This window comes from Felis catus, chromosome F1, assembly GCF_018350175.1.
Source record: "Felis catus isolate Fca126 chromosome F1, F.catus_Fca126_mat1.0, whole genome shotgun sequence".
Classification (NCBI taxonomy): Eukaryota; Metazoa; Chordata; class Mammalia; order Carnivora; family Felidae; genus Felis; species Felis catus.
Window position 1 is genome coordinate 67,708,068 of NC_058384.1, and position 23,729 is coordinate 67,731,796.

A 23,729-nucleotide genomic window follows, 5' to 3' on the forward strand; every position below is an offset into this window, starting at 1 on the left:
CCAGACCGTGTTCAGAGAGTTTAGGTTTTACACTAGGCTTGGGCAAGAGACAGAGGAGTACTGATTTTAGAGTCGCTTCTTTAAAGGATCATTCTGGCTCGTGTGTGAACGTTCACTTGTGGAGGAGAGAGCTGGTTGTAGGGAGGTTGGCAGTCTGTCGGTGGCGGGGGGGGGGGGGTGCGGCGTGTGGTGCGGGCAGACCCCTGCAGGGACATTGCAGGGGTCGGCGTGGTGCCACCTGGAGGAGGCATACAGAGGGAAGCACACTTTGCTTTTTTAATACACGTGAACTTTGGAATGTCTTAGAACATCTTTAGAACATTCAAGCGGGGAGACAGCAGGCAGTTGGAGATCTGATTGTTGAGCTCAATAAAGATGTTTTGGCTGGAGATAGGGGTGTTTCACTATGAGGTTCTGAGAAACTGTCAGTATCACTTACAAAAAATAAAAGGGCTTCTAGAAAAGATAAAGTCGGGAGCAGATTCTCAAAATGTGTGCAACTTTGTACCCAGAGCACCAAGAAAAATAATAATTCTAGAAAATGCCAGCAGCAGTTAAAAAGACAAATTGTTTGATAAAGAAAGAAAGACTACAGTAAACATAGCATTTAACTTTTCAGGAAAAGACGAAGGTAACTTGATAGAAGGGAATTAGAGAAGGGTCAGAGCCGCTCAGTTGTGGACACAAAAGCATGTCGCTGGCAGATAAAAGAAGTGATGCTAGATACGGCTGGTTCTGCTTTCTCGTCCTCGTTTGGCTCTTTTGCAGGAAGATCTGGGGAAAGCACGTGTTGGGTGATCTGTGGCTGGTGCTCTGACGAGGAGCAGTGCTCCCTGGCTCACTCTGTTGAGATCGTGTGTGAGCCTGCTCAGTGACCATATCATCCTGGTATTCCTCTGCTTACCAGTTGTGTGTGAGCTGGTTTGCTTCACTGGAACAAAACAGTTGCTGCGTTCATATGTCTGTTGATCTGTCACAATGTGATGGATGATGTTCCCCGAAGGAGGGGATAGACCCGGAATCCGGGGCCTCAGACAGCCCTGAGGAACCGCACCATTTAAAGTATTGGTTATTTGGGAGCGCCTGGGTGGCGCAGTCAGTTAAGCGTCCGACTTCAGCCAGGTCACGATCTCGCGGTCCGTGAGTTCGAGCCCCGCGTCGGCCTCTGTGCTGACAGCTCAGAGCCTGGAGCCTGTTTCAGATTCTGTGTCTCCCTCTCTCTCTGACCCTCCCCCTTCATGCTCTGTCTCTCTCTGTCCCCAAAATAAATAAACGTTGGAAAAAAAAATTTAAAAAAAAATTAAATAAAATAAAAAAATAAAGTATTGGTTATTTACCATGTATGCTAACTAACTAGAATTTAAATAAAAACTTGAAATAAAAAAGTAATAAAGAAGCAGTGGTTAAAAGCCATCACCCTTTGGTTTGTCTGTAACCATTTGTGATCTCTTCAGTTTTTTAAAAATTAATTGCCAAGGCTTAAAACTCTGGAGATTTCACACAAAGTTCAGAAATCTGCTTTCCTTTAAAAGAAAAACCAGAACAGGGGTGCCTGGGTGGCTCGGTCGGTTAAGCGTCCAACTTCGGCTCAGGTCATGATCTTACAGTTCGTGGGTTCGAGCCCTGCGTCGGGCTCTGTGCCGACTGCTCAGAGCCTGGAGCCTGCTTGGGATTCTGTGTCTCCCTCTCTGCCCCTCCCCCTGCTCATGCTCTGTCTCTCAAAAATAAACATTAAAATTAAAAAAAAAAAAAGGAAAGAAAGGAAAATAAAAAGCAGAACATCTGGCAAAAGTTAATCCCCATTTCCTGGATGACATCAATGGCACCACCCCCACCCCCCCTTCTCTGTTGGGGCAGGCGCTATTCAATTCGTCTCAGTCCACACCATTTCCTTGTGGTGTGCCATATCTGGCTCAGTTCAGATATTGAAGCAGTGTATCTGTCTCCAAGGAACATTTTAGTTTGAGGCCTCTAATCTAAGAGTTGTGAGAAGGAGCTTGTAACAGGTAGGGAAATCGAGGTGGAAGTGAAGCGAGCTGACAGACAGGGTGGTTGAACGTATTAGCCACGCAAACGCTAAAGTCACCCAGGAGACTGGCTACAGGAGGTGGGGTGAAAGGATGGATGTGAGCCTGGTTTCAGGGTCCTCAGGAGGTACACGTCTAACGTGGGAAAGTATCTGCCTTAAGAATAAGAATTTGTCTCCTTCCTCTTAAAAAAAATAACAGAAACATTAAGATCTCTGAAGTCACCGTTCTGACACTAGTTTTCTGGAGTTGAGGAAAGACCCTGCAATTTTAAGGGCAAAGTCCTTCAAAGACTGCCCCCACTTCCTGTGCCGGAGCGAGTTTCAGTGACCCCAGTCCACCTACACTCTTGTCTAGACTGCTGCAAATTTGGGGCTTCCCACAATCCCACAAACCCTCAAGTTTTGATAATTTGGTAGAACAACTCAGAAGTTACTGAAACCACTGTACGTAGGATTACAGTTTTATTGTCATAAAGAATGCAGATCAGGAATTGAAGAGATTCCCAGGACAAGGCCTAGGGTGGAGGACACACAGCCTCCCTCCCGGTGTCTGTCTGTGGGATCAGGGTGTGTCGCCTTCCCGGCACACCACTGTGTTCACCAGCCAGGGAGCAATGCCAGGCCTTTGTGTCTAGAGTGTTGATTGGGCCTAATTACATAGGCATGATTAATTAAATCACTGGCTGTGTGCTCGAACCCTATCTCTACCCACTCCCCCCCCCCCCCCACTGTAGATAGGGCTGGCCCCAAATTTCAGCCCTCTAATCCTGTGATTGGTCTTTGTAGTGAGCAGCCCCACCCTGAGGCTACCCAGGGTCCACCTTAAGTCAGCTCTTTGGCATAACAAAGACCCTTCTATCACTCAGGAAATTCTAAGGGTTTTTGAAGCCAAGAATCAGACAGAGAACAGATACATTCTTTATTGTATCACAAATCCGCAAATTCGTGGAGCCTCTCCGTCTTCTTCACAATTACTCTTTTGATAAGTGGGTAGAAATGTGTCTTGATTTTCTACTAGGAACTTTTTCAAGTAGACATGAAAACTGGTTACGTATCCTAGTTCTTAAAACCAGTTGAGAAAACGATTTTTAGTTAAGGAAAGTTATAAGAAAAAATTACTAACTAAAGCCTGGGGTATCTTCTAATTTAGTCTCTTTGAAAGTCAGAACTTGGTTTGTTTTGGCACAGCTTTATGTATTTTTTTTTATTTTAATTATTAATGATGATGGCTATCCCTTCCACAGTTATTGTCTGTTGTTTGCCAGGAGCAGGGAATAAAATCATGAGTAAGATGTGATTTGCTGCCAGAAGGAATTTACACTTACTCAGAGAACATAGACATGTTTACAAATAATTATCCATGGCTCCAGGGGCGCCTGGCTGCTGGGTAGGTACAGCATGCTACTCTTGACCTCAGGGTTGTGGGTTCGATCCCCACTTTGTGTGTAGAGATCACCTAAAATCTTAAACAGTGGTGCCTGGCTGGCTTGGTTGGTTGGGCATCTGACACTTGGTTTTGGCTCAGGTCATGATCTCATGGTTCTCGGGGTCGACCCCGGATCAGGCTCCGTGCTGACAGCATGGAGCCTGCTTGGGATTCTCTCCCTGCTCCTCCCACACATGTGTGTACGCAAGCTCTTTCTCTCTCTATTTCAAAATAAATAAACTTTAAAAAAAAAGTTTCTTAAAAAAAAAAAACTTACGTGGGGCGTCTGGGTGGTTCAGTCAGTTAAGCATTCAACTTTGGCTCAGGTCATGATCTCATGGTTCATGAGTTTGAGCCCCACCTCGGACTCTGCTGACAGCTCGGAACCTGAAGCCTGCTTTGGATTCTGTGTCTACCTCTCCCTCCTTCTCTCACTCTGCCCCTGCCCTGTTTGTGCCCTGTCTCTCAAAAATAAGTGTTAAAACTATTTTTTTAATATTAAAAAAACAAATCTTAAATACTGACTGATTACTCCTAAAGATATGTTCACAACATGTTTTGGGGGCAGACAAGAGAGGGGCTCACCTAGGAGGAGCTAGAAAGACTCCTAGTTTTTAGTTTAGTGTGCAAAGAATAAAGGATGAAGACTATTTCTTACAGAGAAAGAAGCTTTTCAGGGTCTTAGTGACCTCATAGTGTGCTTAGATAACTGTTTACAGTCTGATATGGAACCCACAGGATGAGACTGGAAAGACAGGAGACAGATCATAAAGCCTCTTGTTTATTATATAAGATTGTAGGGAGTTTAGAGTTTACCCTGTGGGCAATGGGAAGTTAAAGGTTTTAAAGCAGGATGATTTGCTGAGATTAAATTGACAACACTGTGGTACATGTACTGGGGAGAGATCAGGTGTACTAGTTTGGAAATTGCCCCAGCAGAATCTTATGGGGGCCTGAACCAAGGTAGTGATGGAGAAAACATATTCAGAAGAAGTAGATTTTAAAAAGTGGGGAGGAGGGGGCGCCTGGGTGGCTCAGTCAGTTGAGCGTCTGACTTCGGCTCAGGTCATGATCTCACAGTCCGTGATTTCGAGCCCCGCGTCGGGCTCTTTGCTGACAGCTCAGAGCCTGGAGCCTGCTTCGGATTCTGTGTCTCCCTCTCTCTCTGCCCCTCCCCTGCTCATGTTCTGTCTCTCTCTGTCTCAAAAATAATGAATGAATGAATGAATGAATGAATGAATGAATGAATGAATGAATGAATGAATGAATCGTTAAAAAGAGGCGAGGAAAGGGGAAGATTTTAGAATGTCTGCAGGATGCCCCTCCGGTAATGGGTTGGACAGCGGTGTAATTAAGTGAAAGGAGGCGCTCAGAAGAGATGGCTGGAGATAAAAGGCAGATTTGGGTTTCATGCTGTTCAGTGGGATATATGCATCTGTAGCTCAGAGGAGAAATCACCCTGAAGAGGAAAGTTGTAGGTAAGTGATTGTTGAAGCCGTGAGAAGTGGTCCTGTTTCGCTGGGCGCACCACACTGCTAAGGGGACAAGAATGTCAGGTGCTGCTGGGGTCAACTCGAAGAGGCTGGGAATAGAGGCTGCCTTTGGCCGATGATCACCTGTGAGCTCACAGTGGTTTCTGTGGAGGTAAATGTTCGATTTCTGGGGGTGCAGGAACGAACGGGAAGTGAGGAAGTGCAGACCGTTAAGATTCTTACAGCTTTACATTTTGTGGTAATTCCAGCTGGTTTATTACGTACTCGTAATTACACATCCTGTCAAGGAGATATTTGCATTTCTCAGTATGTGATTGTTTCGACGTCACATGGTAATTATTCTTAAAGTGTACAAAGAGCATAACTAAACTTTGTTATTTTAATTTGGCCTCGGCCTTCAGCTGATATTTTTTTCTGTGTATAACTTAAAGACAGATTCATTATACATTAATTGGTATCCTGTTAAAATACCCAAAATAGGACTTCCTACTGTGCCATATAATACAAAATTGCCAATTACCTTCTGGACATTATTATCATGAAAAGGCTTCCCAGTGGCCAAAGCAGGAACAATGTAAGCAACAGATGATGATGATAATAATAATAATAATAATGTCACTATTAAGTGACAGTATTGGATTATAATGTAAAGATACAGCAAATACCCATTACTCCATGTTGATGTAACTAAGTGATCGTATGGGGCACCTGGCTGCCTCACTTGGAAGAGCATGCGACATTTGATCTCGGGATCACAAGTTTCAAGCCCCATGTATGGCATAGAGCTTATCTAAAAACAAACAAAAAAAAGAATGATCAATTAAATCAGTGGAAGAAAGGGACAAATTTTCCTTACAGAAGAATTACAAATAGTATATGTAGACCAGCCTCTTCAAGGAGGTGGACTTTAATTCCCCTCTTCTTGAATATGGACTGCACCTAGTGACCTAATGCCACATAACAGAGGACAAGAAGGGGAAAATAGCAACTTTGCAGTGAAGGAGATGAGCAGACCGACCACACCTTAACCGGGTGCAAGTTTAACTTCATCAATGATGAATCGTGCCGATAACAGGTAGCCTCTGATGTAATTAGCCGGGAACTTTGTTCTGTGGTGTTCTTTCCAAAACTTATAACCACAGTATTCTTTTAAAAAACACAACCCTGGTCTAATAATACTAAAACCAAGAAAAGAGACATTGTACAAAATATGTGACCAGTGTACCTCAGAAGTGTCGAGGACCTGAGAAAACAAGGAAAGATTAGGAAACTGTCACAGATGAGAGAGGATTGAGACATGGCAACTAAATACAATGTGATATTGTGATTGGCCCCTAGACCAGGAAAAAGACATATGTGGAAAAAATCATATTAATGTCAATTTCATAGTTTTCGCAGATGTATCATAGTTAAAATATAAGACGTTAACTTAACGTTAGGGGAAGTTGGGTAAGGGCTGTGTGAGAAGTCTCACTTTGTACTATCTTCCATAAATTTAACATTATACCAAAACAACTAGTTTAGTTTTTTTTTTTTAAACAGTACTAATTGTTGAGGGAAGCCTATCTCTAATAACTAAAGAAAAAATAAAACAGATTCTTACGATTTGGATTGAGTAGATTTTTCGTGTTTGTTGGCATAAAGCAGGCATATCTATGAATTATGTTGATGTGCATATGAGGAAAATAAAATTAGATCGGGGGCACAGGCAGGAAGGATCTTCCTTCCTGTGTGGTCTGGAGCCAGGTGGCTGACCTTGCCTTGTTTCCTAGCTGGGCAAACTGATAATCACTTGAGCAAATTTGGACTAAACAAATTAAGTGGCATAAAGCTTTAAAAGGAGTAACAGCTCTCATCATTTTATAAATGATGTTTGTGTGGTGGTTAGCTCATTCTTCTGTGTTCTTCTGTAGGAACTGTTAGAGACCAATAGTCTAAGACCAACCTGATGCATGTGAAATCATAGGGATTCCACACCTAAGCCTCGCCTGGCCTTTCTGGCCTCGCCTGGTCCTGGTAACCAATTAAATCAGTATCTACATTCGGTAGACCTAAGATGGGCCTGATGAGAAAGAGAATCACATACTCTATCCCTGTTTTTCAGCGTTTTCAACTCATGGCTGGCTGTACATGGTCAGTCTGCAACCTGACTTCAAAAATGGGGGATGGTTCCCCCTAGAGCTCACAAAGTAGAGAATGTATACACACGCACACACACGTAATTATTACAGGTTTCAATAACTTTTTTGTCCCCCCAGGAGTAAATTAGAGCTGATTTTTATTTTCGTTTGGAAAAAGTATATTTACTGTAAAAACGTAATGGTTGAAGAAAAGTATACTGTGCTTTGTTTTCTTTTTAACTGGAGAGTGTCTGCATTGATCAGAATTTTCTGATATAGGACATTGTCTCTAGCATGATGTATAAAGATACCCCCAAAAGTAAAGCGCAAACACGTGTGAAGATGAAATCCGAAAATTGATTATGGTGGTTAGTGCAGTTCTGGGGTTTCCAGTGGGATTCCATTTCAGTGGATGATGTGCTTTGGGCATTACGAGAAATAGCCTAATTAGAGGGAGGAAAACAGACTTTTTAGCTTAAAAATCACCAGCATAGGCTCTGAATCATTCTCTCTTGTAGTGCATTTAATTGGTGAGTCAGATGAAATGTATTGCTTTCAGTAAATGTATTTCCCACAATTGGAAACAGCTGTTTTTACCATGGAACCAGCTTTTATCTCAGCATTCAACTCATTCAGTAGAAGCTTCCAGGACTCCTGTGAGCTGTGAACCATAGCAAAGGATTCAGAATTTAATCTGGGAACAAAAAAAAAAACCTGATCAGAAGCTCCCAATAGTTGGTTCATATTCTTTTTGTTGTTGTTAATGTGTATTTATTTTTGAAAGAGAGACAGAGAGTGAGTGGGTGTGAGGGGTAGAGAGACAGACAGAATCCGAAGCAGGCTCCAGGCTCCCGGCTCCCAGCTGCCAGCACAGAGCCTGACGTCAGGACTCGAACTCACGAGCTGCAAGATCATGACCTGAGCTGAAGTCGGACGCCCAACCGACTGAGTCACCCAGGCACCCCGGTTCATATTCTTTTACTATGGTATTCCTTTGTATGATAAGCCAGCTTTGATGCAGTCACTGTTCAACAAACACTCCCGATAGTCTTAACTTGTAAATGATAAAATAAGTTTCTTTCTTAAAATTTTATAATACATTGTTTTGGTGGGAAGGAATGATTTAAATGTTAGAAACTAGTTTTAAATATGTGATTTTAAAATAAATGTGTATCATCTATAAACTGGCTTCAGCATGGTATCCTTCCAAATCTAGCACACTTAATCTGTTTTTCCATGGCTTACCCAACGATATTTCTAGCACTGGAAACAGCAGACAATCTGCTCACCCAAACCATTCCCTGGTTACTTGGGTCTTTAGTGCTGATCTCCCAACAGAGTGTGACCAGAATTCGTAACTATAATAAGTTTCGAAAGTTTTCATAGTGGATTTACACTAAAGAAATACATGTTTTATCCAAGCAGCTGTTGGTTTCATTCACTGTGTTCTTTGGTTAATTTACGTTTGGAAATTCCCTCGTTTTTTAGCCTAGGGTAGGTACTCAGGGCTTCAATGAAGTAGTGAGGTTGAATTATTACTCTAGTTTTTGCTTGGTGATACCTTTTTCCCAACAGACACCACGATCAGTGGGAATTGTCTCTTTTTTTTTTTTTTTTTAATTTTTTTTTCAACGTTTTTATTTATTTTGGGGACAGAGAGAGACAGAGCATGAACGGGGGAGGGGCAGAGAGAGAGGGAGACACAGAATCGGAAGCAGGCTCCAGGCTCTGAGCCATCAGCCCAGAGCCTGACGCGGGGCTCGAACTCACGGACCGTGAGATCGTGACCTGGCTGAAGTCGGACGCTTAACCGACTGCGCCACCCAGGCGCCCCGTGAATTGTCTCTTTTTACGCTGACGTCTCTGCCCATTTGACTCCGTCCTCATACCCAGACATCTGAAAACGTACTATTTCTTTTTTATCTTAAATAGGTTTCAGTTCCTCCTGTGTAGACACCAAGATCTCTTGTGACAAATCAACTTCAGAACAGCTGCTTGGTTTCCACCCATTTTTATATATAATGAAAAGATTTCCAGGTTCTTATCCATTAAATCCAGTTATGTCCTTTTTTGTTTTCTCCACTTTCTGACATTCTTACCCATGATGTCACCCTATAGTTTTGCTGTAGAAGTACCATCTTTCCCCCTTTTTGTCTTCTTTGTCAAAGGTGTTTCCTCAAAACCTGCCTTTATGTTTAAAAGCTCAGTGAATAATGGCCAAGAAAAATCCAGAGACTCTACGGTCAAAACCACTTCAGGCTTCCCTCACATTTCTAAGTTTGTTTTTAATTCTTAATTCCCTTATTATTTTCCCAATTTATGATAGTCCCTTTTTTTGTTTCCCTCCTTGCTGATAGTCTGCCTTCTTTTTTCCACGAAGACCTCTAGTTTTCTAGCTGAAGAAAAAGAATACTTGTAGTAATCACCTTACATTTATGCTGAAGTCCAATTTTATTTGGTTGCTTTCTTGGTGATTTACTTATAACTTCTGCTTCATTTATGTGTGTGGAAGCTCTAAACATATCTCTGAAGCTGTCAGAGGTCTGAGTAACGAGTTATTCAGTAGTGTTTCTACCCAGTCGTTTTGTCAGTTACGGAATTACCGCTTCGATTCTGTTCACTTCTGAAGTACTTAATTATTTGGCTTCGTGCTATATCGACATGGGAACTCTCTGATACGTAAAATCATAGGTATTCTCCGTGTGTATTCTTTGACGAAGTATCACATCGTCTCGAACTGAAATCCATACAACCCTCTTGTCCTGTAAGGAGTGCAGAGTGTTCTCACAACCCTCCAGGCAGATCTGAAATGACCGCTGATGACACGGGAGCAAACACGCATCGCGTGGTGGAGACAGCGACAAGGCAGTCACTGACCTGAGGAGTCCCACCGTGGCGTGGCCGAAGCCGAGAGTAAGCGGGGCAAGCAGACGGTGGTGCCCTCCCCTCCCCGTCCAGAGCTGCACTGGCGCCTGGTCGCCGTGGGCACATCGGGTTTCACTGAGGGAATCCAGAGCGCGGCCGTGACCCTGAAGGAGGTGTGGTGAAGAGTCGGCGGATTGGAAGATTCACTTTCCAGGAGCTTTTACCACCTTGCAGGTGCCGACCAGCCTGGGAGGTGCCTGTCCTACCAGTGCTTCCCAGTTGGGGGTCCTTCTTTATGCTTAGGAATAATGCTGGAGCCCCTGAATTAGTTCCACTTCCCAAGTGGGCATAAGTCCTTGCCCTTGTTTCATTTTTCTTTTTATTTTGAATAGTCGCCTGTGCATCAGTGACATTGTTAAGTAATTAAGGTCTAAAAATTTATGATGAACCTAAGGAGCCAATTTATGTATGAGAGCATAACGTTTATAAAAACCCTTTCAATTGCTTGCGTTACCTCACTTTGAAACTCACATCAGCCGAGTGAGTTCGAGTGCTTTCTCAGACCAACGTTCAAGTGCATTGACTTGCCAAGATCTTAAAAGTCTTAATTATAGCAGAGCCAGGACTCAAACTCAGGGCACCTTTGGTGATGTACCTAACACTGCGCCACGCACAGCTGTGCACAGCACTCCGCTTTAGGTTTCGAAATGTGGATATGTTGTTCTCCCTTGAAATGGACATTCTTGTTCTGTCCGGGCGTTAGCTTGCTCCCCCCGGCCACCCAGCTGCGCATGGCACTTAGGAAATAGTACATTTTTGGCAGTGTTGGAGATAACGTTTGCAAATCTCACCCAATTTCTGCTGTTAGGCCAATTTCAACATCTTTAACAGGTTGCTGCCTCTTACATACAAGCTTCTATCATCATTTTCCAGTCTTAATTTTGGTTGCTTTCTATCATTAGGTAGTTTTTTTTCCTCCAGCTTTCTCATCCTCTTACTGTCCTGTGACCAACATTCTTTTAGCAAAATAAGGATCTGACCTCATGACTGCCAAGCCCTAGGGAACTGTATCTCAGGGATACATTTTTTCCCCCTGAAATATGAAATATTAAGACCATCTCTGCTTTTTATGAAAAGGGAATTCAAACAGACTTTTACAAATGAAAAGTGAAAAACATCCTGAATGAAGTTTCATTCCAGTCTCCTGTTAAATCCTAAGAATAGGCTGCCGGCCTCCAGTACTTTCAGGAAATGAAAAGTGGCTCAGAAGCTAGGTGAGCTAAGCCACCTCTCTCTCAATTGTTTCAGTTTCTCAGGAATTGCTGTACAATGCTGCCAGTAATGATCTCCAGGGATCTGACCCCCGTTCCACCTCCTCCTGCCTCCTGTGCAGCTCCAGATGCCTCCAAAGGAGGAGCTTTGAGGAAGGTGCCGGTTCCCTCTTTGACCCTGAGGGCGGTGAGGCCAGGCAGGGTGATTCTCAGGATATCCTGATGTTCAAAGGTACAGTTGGAGCCTTCATCAAGACTTTCTTGAAGATGACCAAGAAATTTGGGGAACATTACCACGTAGCCTAGAAACTGAAGACAGAGCTCCAGCATGGATGGCACAAACGCCATCTGAAGTGCACGTGATGACATTCAAGACCTTCGATAAGCTCCTTAGGGGCAGAGACTTTCAAAATATTTTTCTCTCTCTCCTCCTGCCTTCACAGTGCCTAGCATAGAAGCAAGCATATAAACTGGACTCGATGAATGTTAGTTTATGACTGAGAGAGAAGACTTTATAAAAAGTGCTCTCCAACCACTCCTTTCCCTAGTTGTTAGTCCAAGATTGAGCATTCAGCAGAATAACGGTAAAGAGAGGCCTCTGATGTCTCAAGCTTCTTGGCCACTGTTGTCTTCTGTCTTGGCTCCGTGTCTCAGGAGGAAGTAGTTATCTGTCCAGTGTGTGAATTTTTCAGTGTTAATACTTATTTTTTAAAATTTTTTTTAACGTTTATTATTGAGAGAGAGACAGAGATAGAGCATTAGCATGGGAGGGGCAGAGAGAGAGAGGGACACACAGAATCCAAAGCAGGCTCCAGGCTCTGAGCTGTCAGCACAGAGCCCGACGTGGGGCTCGAACTCACGAACCATAAGATCATGATCTGAGCCAAAGCCGAAATAACCGACTGAGCCACCCAGGCACCCCTCAATATTAATACTTACTAAGGTATGTCTTCACTGATGCCTGGGCTTTTACCTCTTAGATATTTTTATTGCGGGGGACGGGGGGTGGCGCCTGGCTGGCTCAGTCAGTGGAGCATGCAACTCTTGATCTCAGGGTTGTGAGTTCGAGCCCCATGTTGGGTGCGGAGATTACTTAAAAGTAAAATCTTTATTGAAAAAGGTATTTTTGTGGTATTTAACTCTTTAATGGAAATCTTATCTCAACCACAATCTAGGGTGGATTCATTGTACTGTCAGTTTTTAAAATCCCTTTGTATTTATTTTTAAGATTCAAGGATAAACAGTCTTGCTTCTTGAATAGATCTCACATTGGTCATGTCTGTGTTGGGGAAGTAGGATGTATTGTTACAATGCCAGTTTCCCGAGAACCTAACTTGTTACTGTTGAATGGCAGCACAGAGCCTTCTGTCTCGCCTGAGCAGGACTCAGAGAGGATTTACAATGATGTGATTTATGATAATACATAATTAGAACAAAGCTCACGGTTTATTATTATCTATGTCAGAGAAAGGGAAACACTAGAAACGTGGCTCCATTCAGTTCTGTCCCCAAGTTGTTCTTTGCTCACTTAGTCACATCTCCATCAAGGAGTTCACTCTTCGTTTAGAGGTGGATCTTAAAAATCTCATATTCAGGTATTTGATTTCTGATACTTTTGTACTACAGTTGTACTACAGTTACGCATAGGCTTTCTATTTGTAACTTCTTTCAAGTGTAAAGTGAACATTTCAGAGTACTGCTAGTTTTTTTGACCAACGTGATACAGACATTTATTATGCATTCTCAACAGCTGGCTTTTTTGGTTCTAAAGAATCCAGTATCAGAACCAAGTATATTTTATTCAGAAGAAGAATCTTTCCCGGACAACATATTTCTCTCTTGAGTAAGAGATGTGTTAAATTATGCCGCATTGATAGGGGTTTTGGTTAACATTAAGTATGTGACTTTTGAAAGGAAATCGAGTTTCTTTGTCCTTAAGAGCTCTTACGTATATAACGAAGGAACCTCAAGCGTACAGCTTTAAAGTACGTTTGCTCGATTTCCTAGATAAGTTAGCAGTCCTTGCAGAATATGCTATAGGGGAAACACACAGAGTGTGAAGGTGACCTCACAGGTTTAAGATCCAACTCTGATTCTATTAAATGAAACGCTCAGGTTGGACCTGCTTTTCTCACATCAGTTGTTCCTAATTAATTGCACTGTACATTTTGTCCGTCGGTTTCTGGGATGAATTCGAACTGACCATCAGGAACAGGTGTGATTGTAGTCCTGCCGGTGACTTTTATCGATAAATATCTCGATGATGTGTTTCCTGGTGGTGATGCGCCAGAACTGACATGAATTCCGTTCATTCTCCCTCTGAAATCGTTTTCCCTGTGTAACATGACAGGAGAAATTGACGTGGGAGAGGCCCGTGAGGCAGCACGGGTGTGCTGGCAGCACGCGGTGCGGCTTCTCCCTGCTTTTCGTCCACTCCCCGTCCGCTCGCAAGTTGTATGGCTGCTGGGAGTGGTGATGACAGCAACTCAAATAGTCTAGTTCTGACACACAATCGTTTGAAATTGTGCTTAGACGTGAGTTTCCCTGTGATTCCTGGCCTTTCCTGTCTCTCCAGGTTCCCAGCCAACCTCAGAGAAGTCTTCCCAGCGACTGTCCGAGAGCACGAGCAGCAGCCCTGCCCGGAAGCGGTCGTCCTCGGAGAGCACTTCGTCCACAGGCAAGTCCCCCTGTTGCACGGACGGACTCTGACCCGACTCTCCCGTCTGCTACTTGTGAGCAGACGTCCCGCACGACGCGATAAGCTTCTCACGGAAATCACAGCTTACATTTACTTACAAGACATGATTGTGGACGAGACAGAAGTGACTCTAGGACGCGCGAGGGGGCCACAGTGCAGACTGACACAGTGCGGACCCCGCCCCCCCCCCCCCCCCCCAGTCTCCCTGAGTCCAGGTGGGCTCACTCCCAGACCTGCAGCGATTTGGATGTGATCCAGAGGAAATCGTTCAAAATGACTAGGTTCAAGACTAGGCGGACAGGAAAATAAAGATTTTACAAGTTGTGTTGAGGTGAAGGACTGTGGGTGCGCTAAGGCAGTGTGGATTGGAACTACTTTATGAAGACTTAGATATACGTATGTACAAAATTATTGTAATAACGCAGTAGTTTCCAAAGTAGCATTCACAGATGTCTCAGACAAGCAGAACAATTTAGGAGGTTGAAAGAAGAATCCCTATTAATAATTATTTCTAACCTCAACTTTTAAAATGTTTAATGTTTGTATACACATAACCTCTTACTACAGTGTCATATTTGTGTAACTTTTTACATAGGTTCAGGTTATGCTCCCAGTTTTTGTTTTGTTTTTGTTTTTTCTGATAGTATGTGTGTTTACAAAAAAACCAGACAAACTAGAGAGTAACATATATGTATCTGTCCTCTGCCTTTAGTGAGGATTGGAGAGGAGGAAGTGCTTTTTAATGTGTCAGTGTCATCAGGAGAGATGGGGGAGTGGTAGGGTCATTCCAGGTGGGGGGAGGTAATAAAAAGGGGGCATCTGGGTGGCTCAGTCAGTTGAGCCTCTGACTTCGGCTCCAGTCATGATCTCGCTGTTCTTGAATTCAAGCCCCGCGTCGGGCTCTGTGCTGACAGCTCAGAGCCTGGAGCCTGGAGCCTGCTTCCAGTTCTGTGTCTGCCTCTCTCTCTCTCTGTCCCTCCCCGAATTGTGCTCTTTCTCTCTCTAAAAAATAAGTAAACCTTAAGAAACTACATAAAAGAGCCAGTGTAGTTATGGTCAAGGACTGAATGTGAGGCTGGAAAGGCAGGTAGGGAACCTTATTAATGACACTGAGGGACCACTGAAAGTTTTAGGCAAGGAAGTGACTTATCAATTCTTGGCTTTCTATCCATGTTTTTAGGGGTTTTTTGTTTTTAAATGTTTATTTTTGAGAGAGAGAGAGAGAGAGCAAGAGCGAGTGTGCGTGTGAGCAGGGGAGGGGCAGAGAGAGAGGGAGAGAATCCCAAGCAGGCCCCAGACTGTCAGTACAAAGTCCAATGTGAGGCTCAAACCTACGAACCGTGAACCAATTGAGCGACCTAGACAGCCCTAACCACGTTTTTGTTTTTAATGTTTTTATTTATTTATTTTTTATTTTTTTAATGTTTATTTATTTTTGAGACAGAGACTGAGCATGAACGGGGGAGGGTCAGAAAGAGAGAGGGAGACACAGAATCCAAAGCAGGCTCCAGGCTCTTAGCTGTCAGCACAGAGCCCGACGTGGGGCTCGAACTCACAGAGTGTGACATCATGACCTGAGCCGAAGTCGGATGCTCAACCGACTGAACCACCCAGGCACCCCAGTGTTTTATTTATTTTTGAGAGAGAGAGGCAGAGACAGAGCATGAGCGGGGGAGGGGCAGAGAGAGAGGGAGAGACAGAATCGTTCGAAGCAAGCTCCAGGCTCCAAGCTGTCAGCACAGAGCCCGACGCAGGGCTCGAACTCAGGAACTGTGAGATCGTGACCTGAGCCAAAGTTGAACACTTAACTGACTGAGCCACCCAGGCGCCCCCTCATCCATGTTTTTTGATTAGTAAATCACTTGTGACTTATGGTCAGAAAATCTAGTTCCTTCATTAGTTCAAGGCCACCCTGTCAAATTGTATCCGTGTTCTACTTACTGAATTTATCTTATGATGAGCTTCAACATATTGGAAGCTTTTTATTAGCACCATTGTGCTCTCAGAGGTGCAGTGGAACCAACTCGAGCATCACTAGGGTTTTGTCTCTCAGAGTGCTGTTTCCATACTGCTTCAGGGAGACTCTTAAACATCCAGTGAACTACTTTTGACAATGTTGACCTAGACCAGAGGTTAGCGAGCTGCAGCCTGCAGACCAGATGCGACCCAAGGCTTCTTTAGGTGTAGTCCCAGCTAGAAACTGTTCTTACGTTTTTATTTATTTATTTTTATTATTTATTTATTTTTACTTTTTTTTTTTTTTCACTTTTATTCATTTTTGAGAGAGAAACAGAGCATGAGTGGGGAGGGGCAAGAGAGAGAGGGAAACAGAATCCGAAGCAGGCTCCAGGCTCCGAGCTGTCAGCACAGAGCCCGACGTGGGGCTCGAATTCACAGACCGTAAGATCATAACCTGAGCTGAAGTCAGATGCTTACCTGACTAAGTGCCCCTGTTTTTACATTTTAAAGGGTAGCTTAAAAAAATACAGGAGCAAGGGAAAAACTATGTGAGACACCGTATGTGTCTTCAAAAGCCTAAAATATTTACTATCTAGCTATCTATAGAAAAAGTTTGCCAACCCCTCAAAAGAAAGAATGAGATCTCATGGAGATATCCACGAAGAAAAATCACCCAAATATTTTACTGGAGTAAACAAAAGAAATACTACCTAGATCCATAAGGTTACTGTCACCATAAAGCCAACCACCATTTATTCATTCAAATAAATCCTTTCTGAGTTACCATGAATACTGAGCACTGGAGATGCAAACATGAATAAGGTTCCTGCCCTCAAGGAGTCAGCCATATTCACCATTAAAAGGTGGGTTAAATTCTGTAACAGACCGGTCGGTGTAGGCAACTCGAGCACTTACCACAAGCGTGGTGGTGACTAAAGGAGACATCCCTGGGGCGCCTGGGCAGCTCAGTGGGTTGAGCAGCCGGCTCTTGATTTTGGCTCAGGTCATGATCTCACGGTTCATGGGTTCCAGCCCCGAGTTGGGCTCCACACTGATGGTTCTAATAAGCCTGCTTGGGATTCTGTCTCTCTGTCCCTCCCCTACTCAGGTGCGCATGTGTGGTCTCCCTCTCTCTGTCAAAATAAATAAACTTAAAAAAAAAGAAGACAACATCCCTGAAGATGTGACACATAATACTACTGTAATTTGAGTACATGAGTGGGTAAACAGTAAGAATGTGTTTAACACACTGACAATAACATGTCCGAAGAAAAGCGCAAAACCATAAAATGGAATGCTGTTTTTGGAGAGCAGCACGTCATTTGAGATTACTAGCGTGTGAGGGATAGTATGTGTGATTGTGGTTGAACATGAAGCTATAAAAGTAATAACCCACATGGCACAGGGGGTTTTTTTGTTTGTTTTTTCATTTGAAGGAATTGAGACTTTACTGTAGAGGCAGTTGAGAGCCACTAGAGGATTTTGAACAGGAAGATAAAAATTATTTGATATATTGTGCAGTTCAAAATAGGATAGATTTTGCGGTGCTAAAAGAAGTCCCACATTTCGGTGGCTTGAAACAACAAAGTGTTGTTACTTTCTGTTCACGCTGTGTGACCATAATGGGTCTGTTGTGCGTTGTCTTCCTTCTAGGACCTTGTGTAACCCAGCCTCTATCTGGAGCGTTGCTGGTCGTGTGGAAAAGGGTGTAGGTTCATACAACGCACTGACCAGCTCTTAAAGTTTCTGCCCAGAACTAACTGTTACTCCTCACATTTCAGCGCTAAAGCAGATCGCATGGTTAAGTCTTACGTCGAGGAAGTGTCGGGTGTATAATGTCATTGAAGGCAGGGCAGCAAATACTCATGAATAATGGCTCAGTCTACCGCGTACACACTTTGGGAAAACTCTACAGCATTACAATGTAGAGAGTGGAATGTGACAAGAAATGTGTGGAGAAATGCATTGATAATTGCTTCAGGTTGGGATATGTTAGAATTGAACAGTGGACTGTTGGGGTGGAGATGTTAATTAGCCATTCGGAAGTGGCGGCTTGTTGTTTGAGAGGCATCTCTGGTAGAGACGCAGGCCTAACAGTAGGTAATACAAACTTTAATCTGGCAGCGAGTGAGATTACCCAGCAAGAAAATACCAGTTGGGAGGATGGCAGGAATGCAGGTTTAAGAAACATTCGCTTTCGAGGGAAGCGGAAGAAAAGAGATCAGTGATAACATACAAGTTTTAAATAGATTTTTTATATAGAAAAATCACAGAGTACATGGAACGGAAACCTCTTAATGTCAGATGTCACAAAGAGGTCAAGAAAGATGTGGACAGAAAGTGTTAAGTAATTGGGAAAAAGATTTTTATAAAACCACTTTGCAGGTGGACTTAGAACAGTTTGGCTGCTTGAGAAGGTGCTGAGTTCAGGTGACCCTGGTACGGATTTGAGCTTTGCTTCCAGCAGGGAGGCACAGGAGATGTACAGAGCCAACAGATAGGCTTCTCGGTACTTAAAACTAAAAATACTAGATAAAATATGGAAAGTATTTCTTAAAACATTGCTGAAATTTGAAGTAAGTAGACAGGAAACCAGAAACTTTCAGAAAACTTGATTAACAGGAATTAGGAGTATTAGAGCTGCTTGACATCTGCCTGGTGTGGCGAGAGCCTGATTACTGGGAAACATCCAGGTGCAAGAGACAAAGGACAAAGCCTAAGGCTCTAGCAGCACAGAAGTCCCCATCAGATTTCCGTAAATCTGGCGCTCCCTGAAGGTGACATTTACCAGGATGAGAGCAAATAGAAACAAAGCTGCCACAGAAGAACCTGGTGGTTCCTTGTTTCAGTTTGGCTTTGGGAAGAGCCCGAAAAGGAGCTCCTCTCCACACACATGCTCTGTGTCACCTCCTGTCTCACACTGCCTGTGGAACCCAGAAAAAAAATCAATGAAAATTTGTTGTAGAGTAGTAGGGCCCTGAGTTCTTCCACAGCCAAGTGCAAATTTCATTCCTATTTGGCATAAACCTGAGTGTCTTTGACCGTCCTCAGTCCTGATTGACCTGGCATTCTCCTCATCACCAGCAGCACTGGGATGATACCCTCTGTTTTGCAGTCGAAGGGCAAGCAGGAGGGCCTCTGGCCAGCTCAGTCCGTGTAGCACACCACTCTGGATCTCCGGGTTGTGAGTTCGAGCCCCACATTGGGTGTAGACGTTGCTTAAAAATACAATCTTTAAAAAATAAATTAATTAAAAATAAAGGCAACTAGCTCAACCAGAACTATGTCCTCCTAACCTCCCAGGGATATTCAAAGAAATGAAATATGTGTAGAGACTATCTGTGTAGTCATTGAGATACATAAACAACCGTAGGAAAACAATTTTGTACAGGATATCTTATGGCCCATCCATGAACTATTTTGAAGCAAATCCAAAGGGATAATTTACTTAAATACACTAAAAGAGTATATGATAATACTCATGAGTGCAGTCACTGTTATGAAAGCTATTGGCTATGACCTTAGCGGGGTCTATTGGGAAACATGACAGTGGATTGCCTGGACTTACTTATAATGTGGAAGCTGGGTTCCCAGAGCAGAGGTTTCAGAGAAACTCAGGTGGAATGTGTCCTGCCTTTTCTAGCCCAACCTTAGAAATCACCATATTCTTACCTCTATTGACTTCTCTTTGCTAGAAGCAGCTCACTAAGGGCAACTCATATTCAAGAGGAGAGGCATTAGATCCTACCCCTTTTTAAAAAAATTTTTTTTAATGTTTATTTATTTTTGAGAGAGAGAGAGACAGAGCATGAGTGGGGGAGAGGCAGAGAGAGAGGGAGACACAGATTCCAAACCAGGTTCCAGGCTCTGAGCTGTCAGCACAGAGCCTGACGTGGGGGCTCAAACTCACAAACTGTGAGATCGTGACCTGAGCCAAAGTCAGACGCCTAACCGACTGAGCCCCCCCAGGTGCCCCTAGATCCTACCCCTTGAAGGGAGAATTAGTAAAAGAGTTGTGTATGTACAGGTTGTAATAGCTCTACAAGCAGCTGGGCTGTTGCTTTAGGGCAGGGAGGCAAGATTAGCTGGGTATGGAAGGGCCGTGGTGGTGTGAAGGCAAGTGGATAGGTTCGAGAGGCCAGACTAACGTAAAATCAAACGTTTTGAGTTGTGGGGAGAGTAGAGGAGAAATGACAGATGATGTGGCCTGAGCTTGGCTGACAAAATCCCTGGCACGTGATTGGTGCTCTGTGTAGATAATGTTGAAGAGCTGGCTTTATGTTACCAGTCACTGAGCTTGGCGCTTTGGAGGAACAAGGTTGAGGGAGGAGGTAATGAACAGGAGTACGAGAGATCTATGAAACATGCAAAAGTAGAGAAGTAGAAAAACAGGTGTTACTCAGAAAAGAGAGACTGGGGAGACACCAGAATGTACGTGCTATTGAATGAACTGTCAAAGGGAGCGGGGAGGCCTGCATCAAGGAGAGAAGCGCTCGGGCCAGAGAGTGAGAGGGGGACAGTCCTCATTCTGGTGACCTTCAGATAAAAGTGAAGATTAGCACGTGTGTTCTGATCTCCACGATCAGAGAGAATGAACGTGTCCCCCGTGGGCAATAAATGTAGAAGGTAACACTGCAGTACTGGGGCTGAGGGGCCTCTACGGCTAATGCTGATGGAGCTGAGGAATGGGGAGAGAAAGTGGGTTATCAGAGAAACAGTGGAGGCCGGATTTTAAAAATTAGGGATATAAAATGTCACTGAGAGTTTGAATTTAAACAGTACTACTGGATAGTATTTGAAGGAAGTTATTGGTAATTGGAGAAAAAGTCCAGTGTAATCTGATTGGAATCTGGAATGCCTGGGGCTTGTACAGTGGCCCCTAGAATCCTACCGCATTTTAAACTCAGATAGACAGGATATGCATCCATCAACTTTGGAGAAGCATTACCTGTGATCATTAGTAGGAAACAACGAGGCATCTTGGGCAGTAGGCCTATTACAATTCGATGTTTACAAAGACTGTGAAACTAACATGGCTGGCCAGAGGAGCGGGAGCCTTTCCCACACGAAGTATAGTCACGAAAATTCGCTGAGTGGTATCTGAGGAGACAAAGATCACCAAGTCCCTGGGCCACTAAGGTAACAAGGGTTAAGTGGAAGGTCTTTGTCCGGCGTTTAACTGTCGAGTCTCCTAACTCAAACGGACCTTCATTTCTGAAGAAATAAACGATTCATTTCTGGTCCTCATCTCAGAGAGTGAGCGTTATTGTTGTTGCTTTTTAACTGGTAATAGGGAGGCATAGGCCAGTTTTGAAGTTCCTGAGATGACTGTCATATAGGCCTGATTCAGGAAAGTAAACCACCAACTTGCCTGGGAGAGAGAACCGCACACGGTCTTAGGATGTGTGATGTTGTGAGGACAGATGGAGCAGTGCTCCTTTTCTTCCTTGTAAAGAGTCGTTTAAATGACTGGCTGTGTTCGTTTTTCTTCTGCGTGTGATTTGTCACCTCGTTTAGTGAATGGCGTTTCCTCTCGAAGTCCGAGAGCGACCGCTTCTGGGGACGACTCCGTGGACGGTCTGCTGCAGCGGATGGTACAACATGAGGACCAGGCGCCCCTGGGGAAGAGCGTCGAGGCCGCGATCACATCTGCCTCTGTGCCGCCTTCCTCCAGTCCGGGCCACAGCCACAGCCACGGCCACGGCAAGGAGCGAGCCCCGGGGAGACCAGACAGCCTTCTCGTGCCTGCGGTCCCCGGCGACTCCTGCAGTGGTAGCATCTCACTCCTCTCCGAGAAGTTGCCGAGCAGCCGTTCGCCCCCGCACATCAAGAGGAGCGTAGTGGAAGCCATGCAGCGCCAAGCTCGGAAAATGTGCAATTACGACAAAATCCTGGCCACCAAGAAAAACCTGGACCATGTCAACAAAATACTAAAAGCCAAAAAACTGCAAAGACAGGCCAGGACAGGGAACAACTTCGTGAAACGCAGACCAGGCCGACCTCGGAAATGCCCCCTCCAGGCCGTGGTGTCGATGCAAGCCTTCCAAGCCGCCCAGTTGGTCGGCCCCGAGCTGAGCGAAGGCGAGGAGAGAGCAGCGGCGCCCTTCCGTCCTGACACCGTTACGGATGTCATCGAGGCTGTTGTCCAGAGCGTGAACCTGAGTCCAGAACAGAAGAAGGGGTTGAAGAGGAAAAGTTGGCTTTTGGAAGAACAGACCAAGAAAAAGCAGAAGCCGTTCCCAGAGGAAGAACGAGAGCGCACTGAAAGGTAATTCCTGGTTTCACACTTGGTCTGGGTGGAGGACACACAGACGTGTCACAGATGTGACCTATCCATACGCAGCTGAGTGACTCTTCGTTATAGAAAACCTGCACTTCTCTGTTTTATTGAAAAGTTCCTCTTCAGGGCCGCCTGGGTCGTTCAGTTCATTAAGCGTCCGACTCTCTCTTTCTTTTTTTTTTTATGTTTATTTTATTTCTGAGACACACAGAACATGAGCGGGGGAGGGGCAGAGAGAGAGAGGGAGACAGAGAATCGGAAACAGGCTCCAGGCTCTGAGCTGTCAGCACAGAGCCCGACGCGGGGCTCGAACCCACAAACAGTGAGATCATGACCTGAGCCGAAGTCAGACACTCAACCGACTGAGCCACCCAGGCGCCCCAACGTCCGACTCTTGATTTTTGACTTGGGTCACGATCTCAAGGTTCCTGAGTCTGAGCCTGCGTGCAGAACCTGCTTGGGATTCTCTCTCTTTCCTTCTCTCTCTGCCCCTCCCCCACTTACTTTAAAAAAGTAAGTTAGGGTTAGGTTTAAAAAAAGAGGGGAGTTCTTATTATAACTGCCCCAAATTATAAATAATTAAGCACAGGGAATGTAACAATTCAGTCTAATCCCCTCACTCTACAGGTGAGGAGGTCCAGGCCCAGAGAGGTTACCTATTTTATCCAGTATATAGCTGTGTGCCTGGAATTATTTTTACTATCACACCATCTCCTGTGTGCTCTAACCTTGTCTTCCTGTCATCGCATACATTTTTCTGCATGTTAGATTTATTTCCTTCATAGTGTCCTGGTTACATTTTTACATTTTTCTAAAAGATAATAGAACACAGAGCCAAAAGTCATCCAAACTAAGATCATTTAATACTTTTGTTATGTATCCCACCAGATTCATTCCCTGAAGGTATATTTGGTATTTTTAAATGAGCTAATGACAATCTTCACCATTTGCAAATGGCTTTTCCTTTACTAAATGTAGCATGTCAGTCACAGTTAATGGCATCCCTCTGTTCACGGAGAAATACAAATTGAAACTGCTAGATACGTTTTAAGCCTCTTAACATGTATTGTCAGACTGCTGTCTTAAAAGCCACGTCTGTTTATACTTTGACTAGCATCATGCGGTAATAGTCACGTACTCTTTACCCCCCACCCTTATCTACCCTGGAAATTATCTTTTTAAAAAATCTTTATCCGGGGGCAGGGAAAGAAAACCTTCCTCAATCTGATACAGATGAAATATACTTCCTAAATGTTACTTGCTGCTTATTTTAATTTGCACGTTTTTGCATATTAGAAGACATTAGTATGTGTTGTGTTCCATACCTGTTTTTTAAGTGCTCATTACATGCAGTCACAATGATAACCCTGGGGCGCCTGGCTGGCTCAGTCAGAAGAGCCTGTGACTTTTGATCTTGGGATTGTAAGTTTGAGCCCCATGTTGGGTGTAGAGATTACTTAAATTAAAAAAAAAAAAAAGAATGATAACCCTTAATGTTTGTTGTAGGACATCATTTGGTTTTCTTTATATTTTCTTGCCAAACAGCAGTAGGACAGTTATCAGTCTTTTTCTCTATCATCTACCTTGG

The 23,729-nt window shown here is 44.0% G+C and overlaps 1 protein-coding gene across 9 annotated transcripts in view; it reads left to right on the top strand.

Annotated features, from left to right (window-relative positions):
* ASH1L (ASH1 like histone lysine methyltransferase) overlaps positions 1-23,729 on the top strand; it is a 196,213-nt gene that overhangs the window by 70,165 nt on the left and 102,319 nt on the right. For all 9 annotated transcript variants that reach the window (XM_045048735.1, XM_045048741.1, XM_045048736.1 and 6 more), the window contains exons 4-5: positions 13,780-13,881; positions 21,379-22,129. In XM_045048735.1, coding sequence (XP_044904670.1) covers positions 13,780-13,881; positions 21,379-22,129 — 853 coding nt within the window. The remainder of the gene's footprint in view (positions 1-13,779; positions 13,882-21,378; positions 22,130-23,729) is intronic.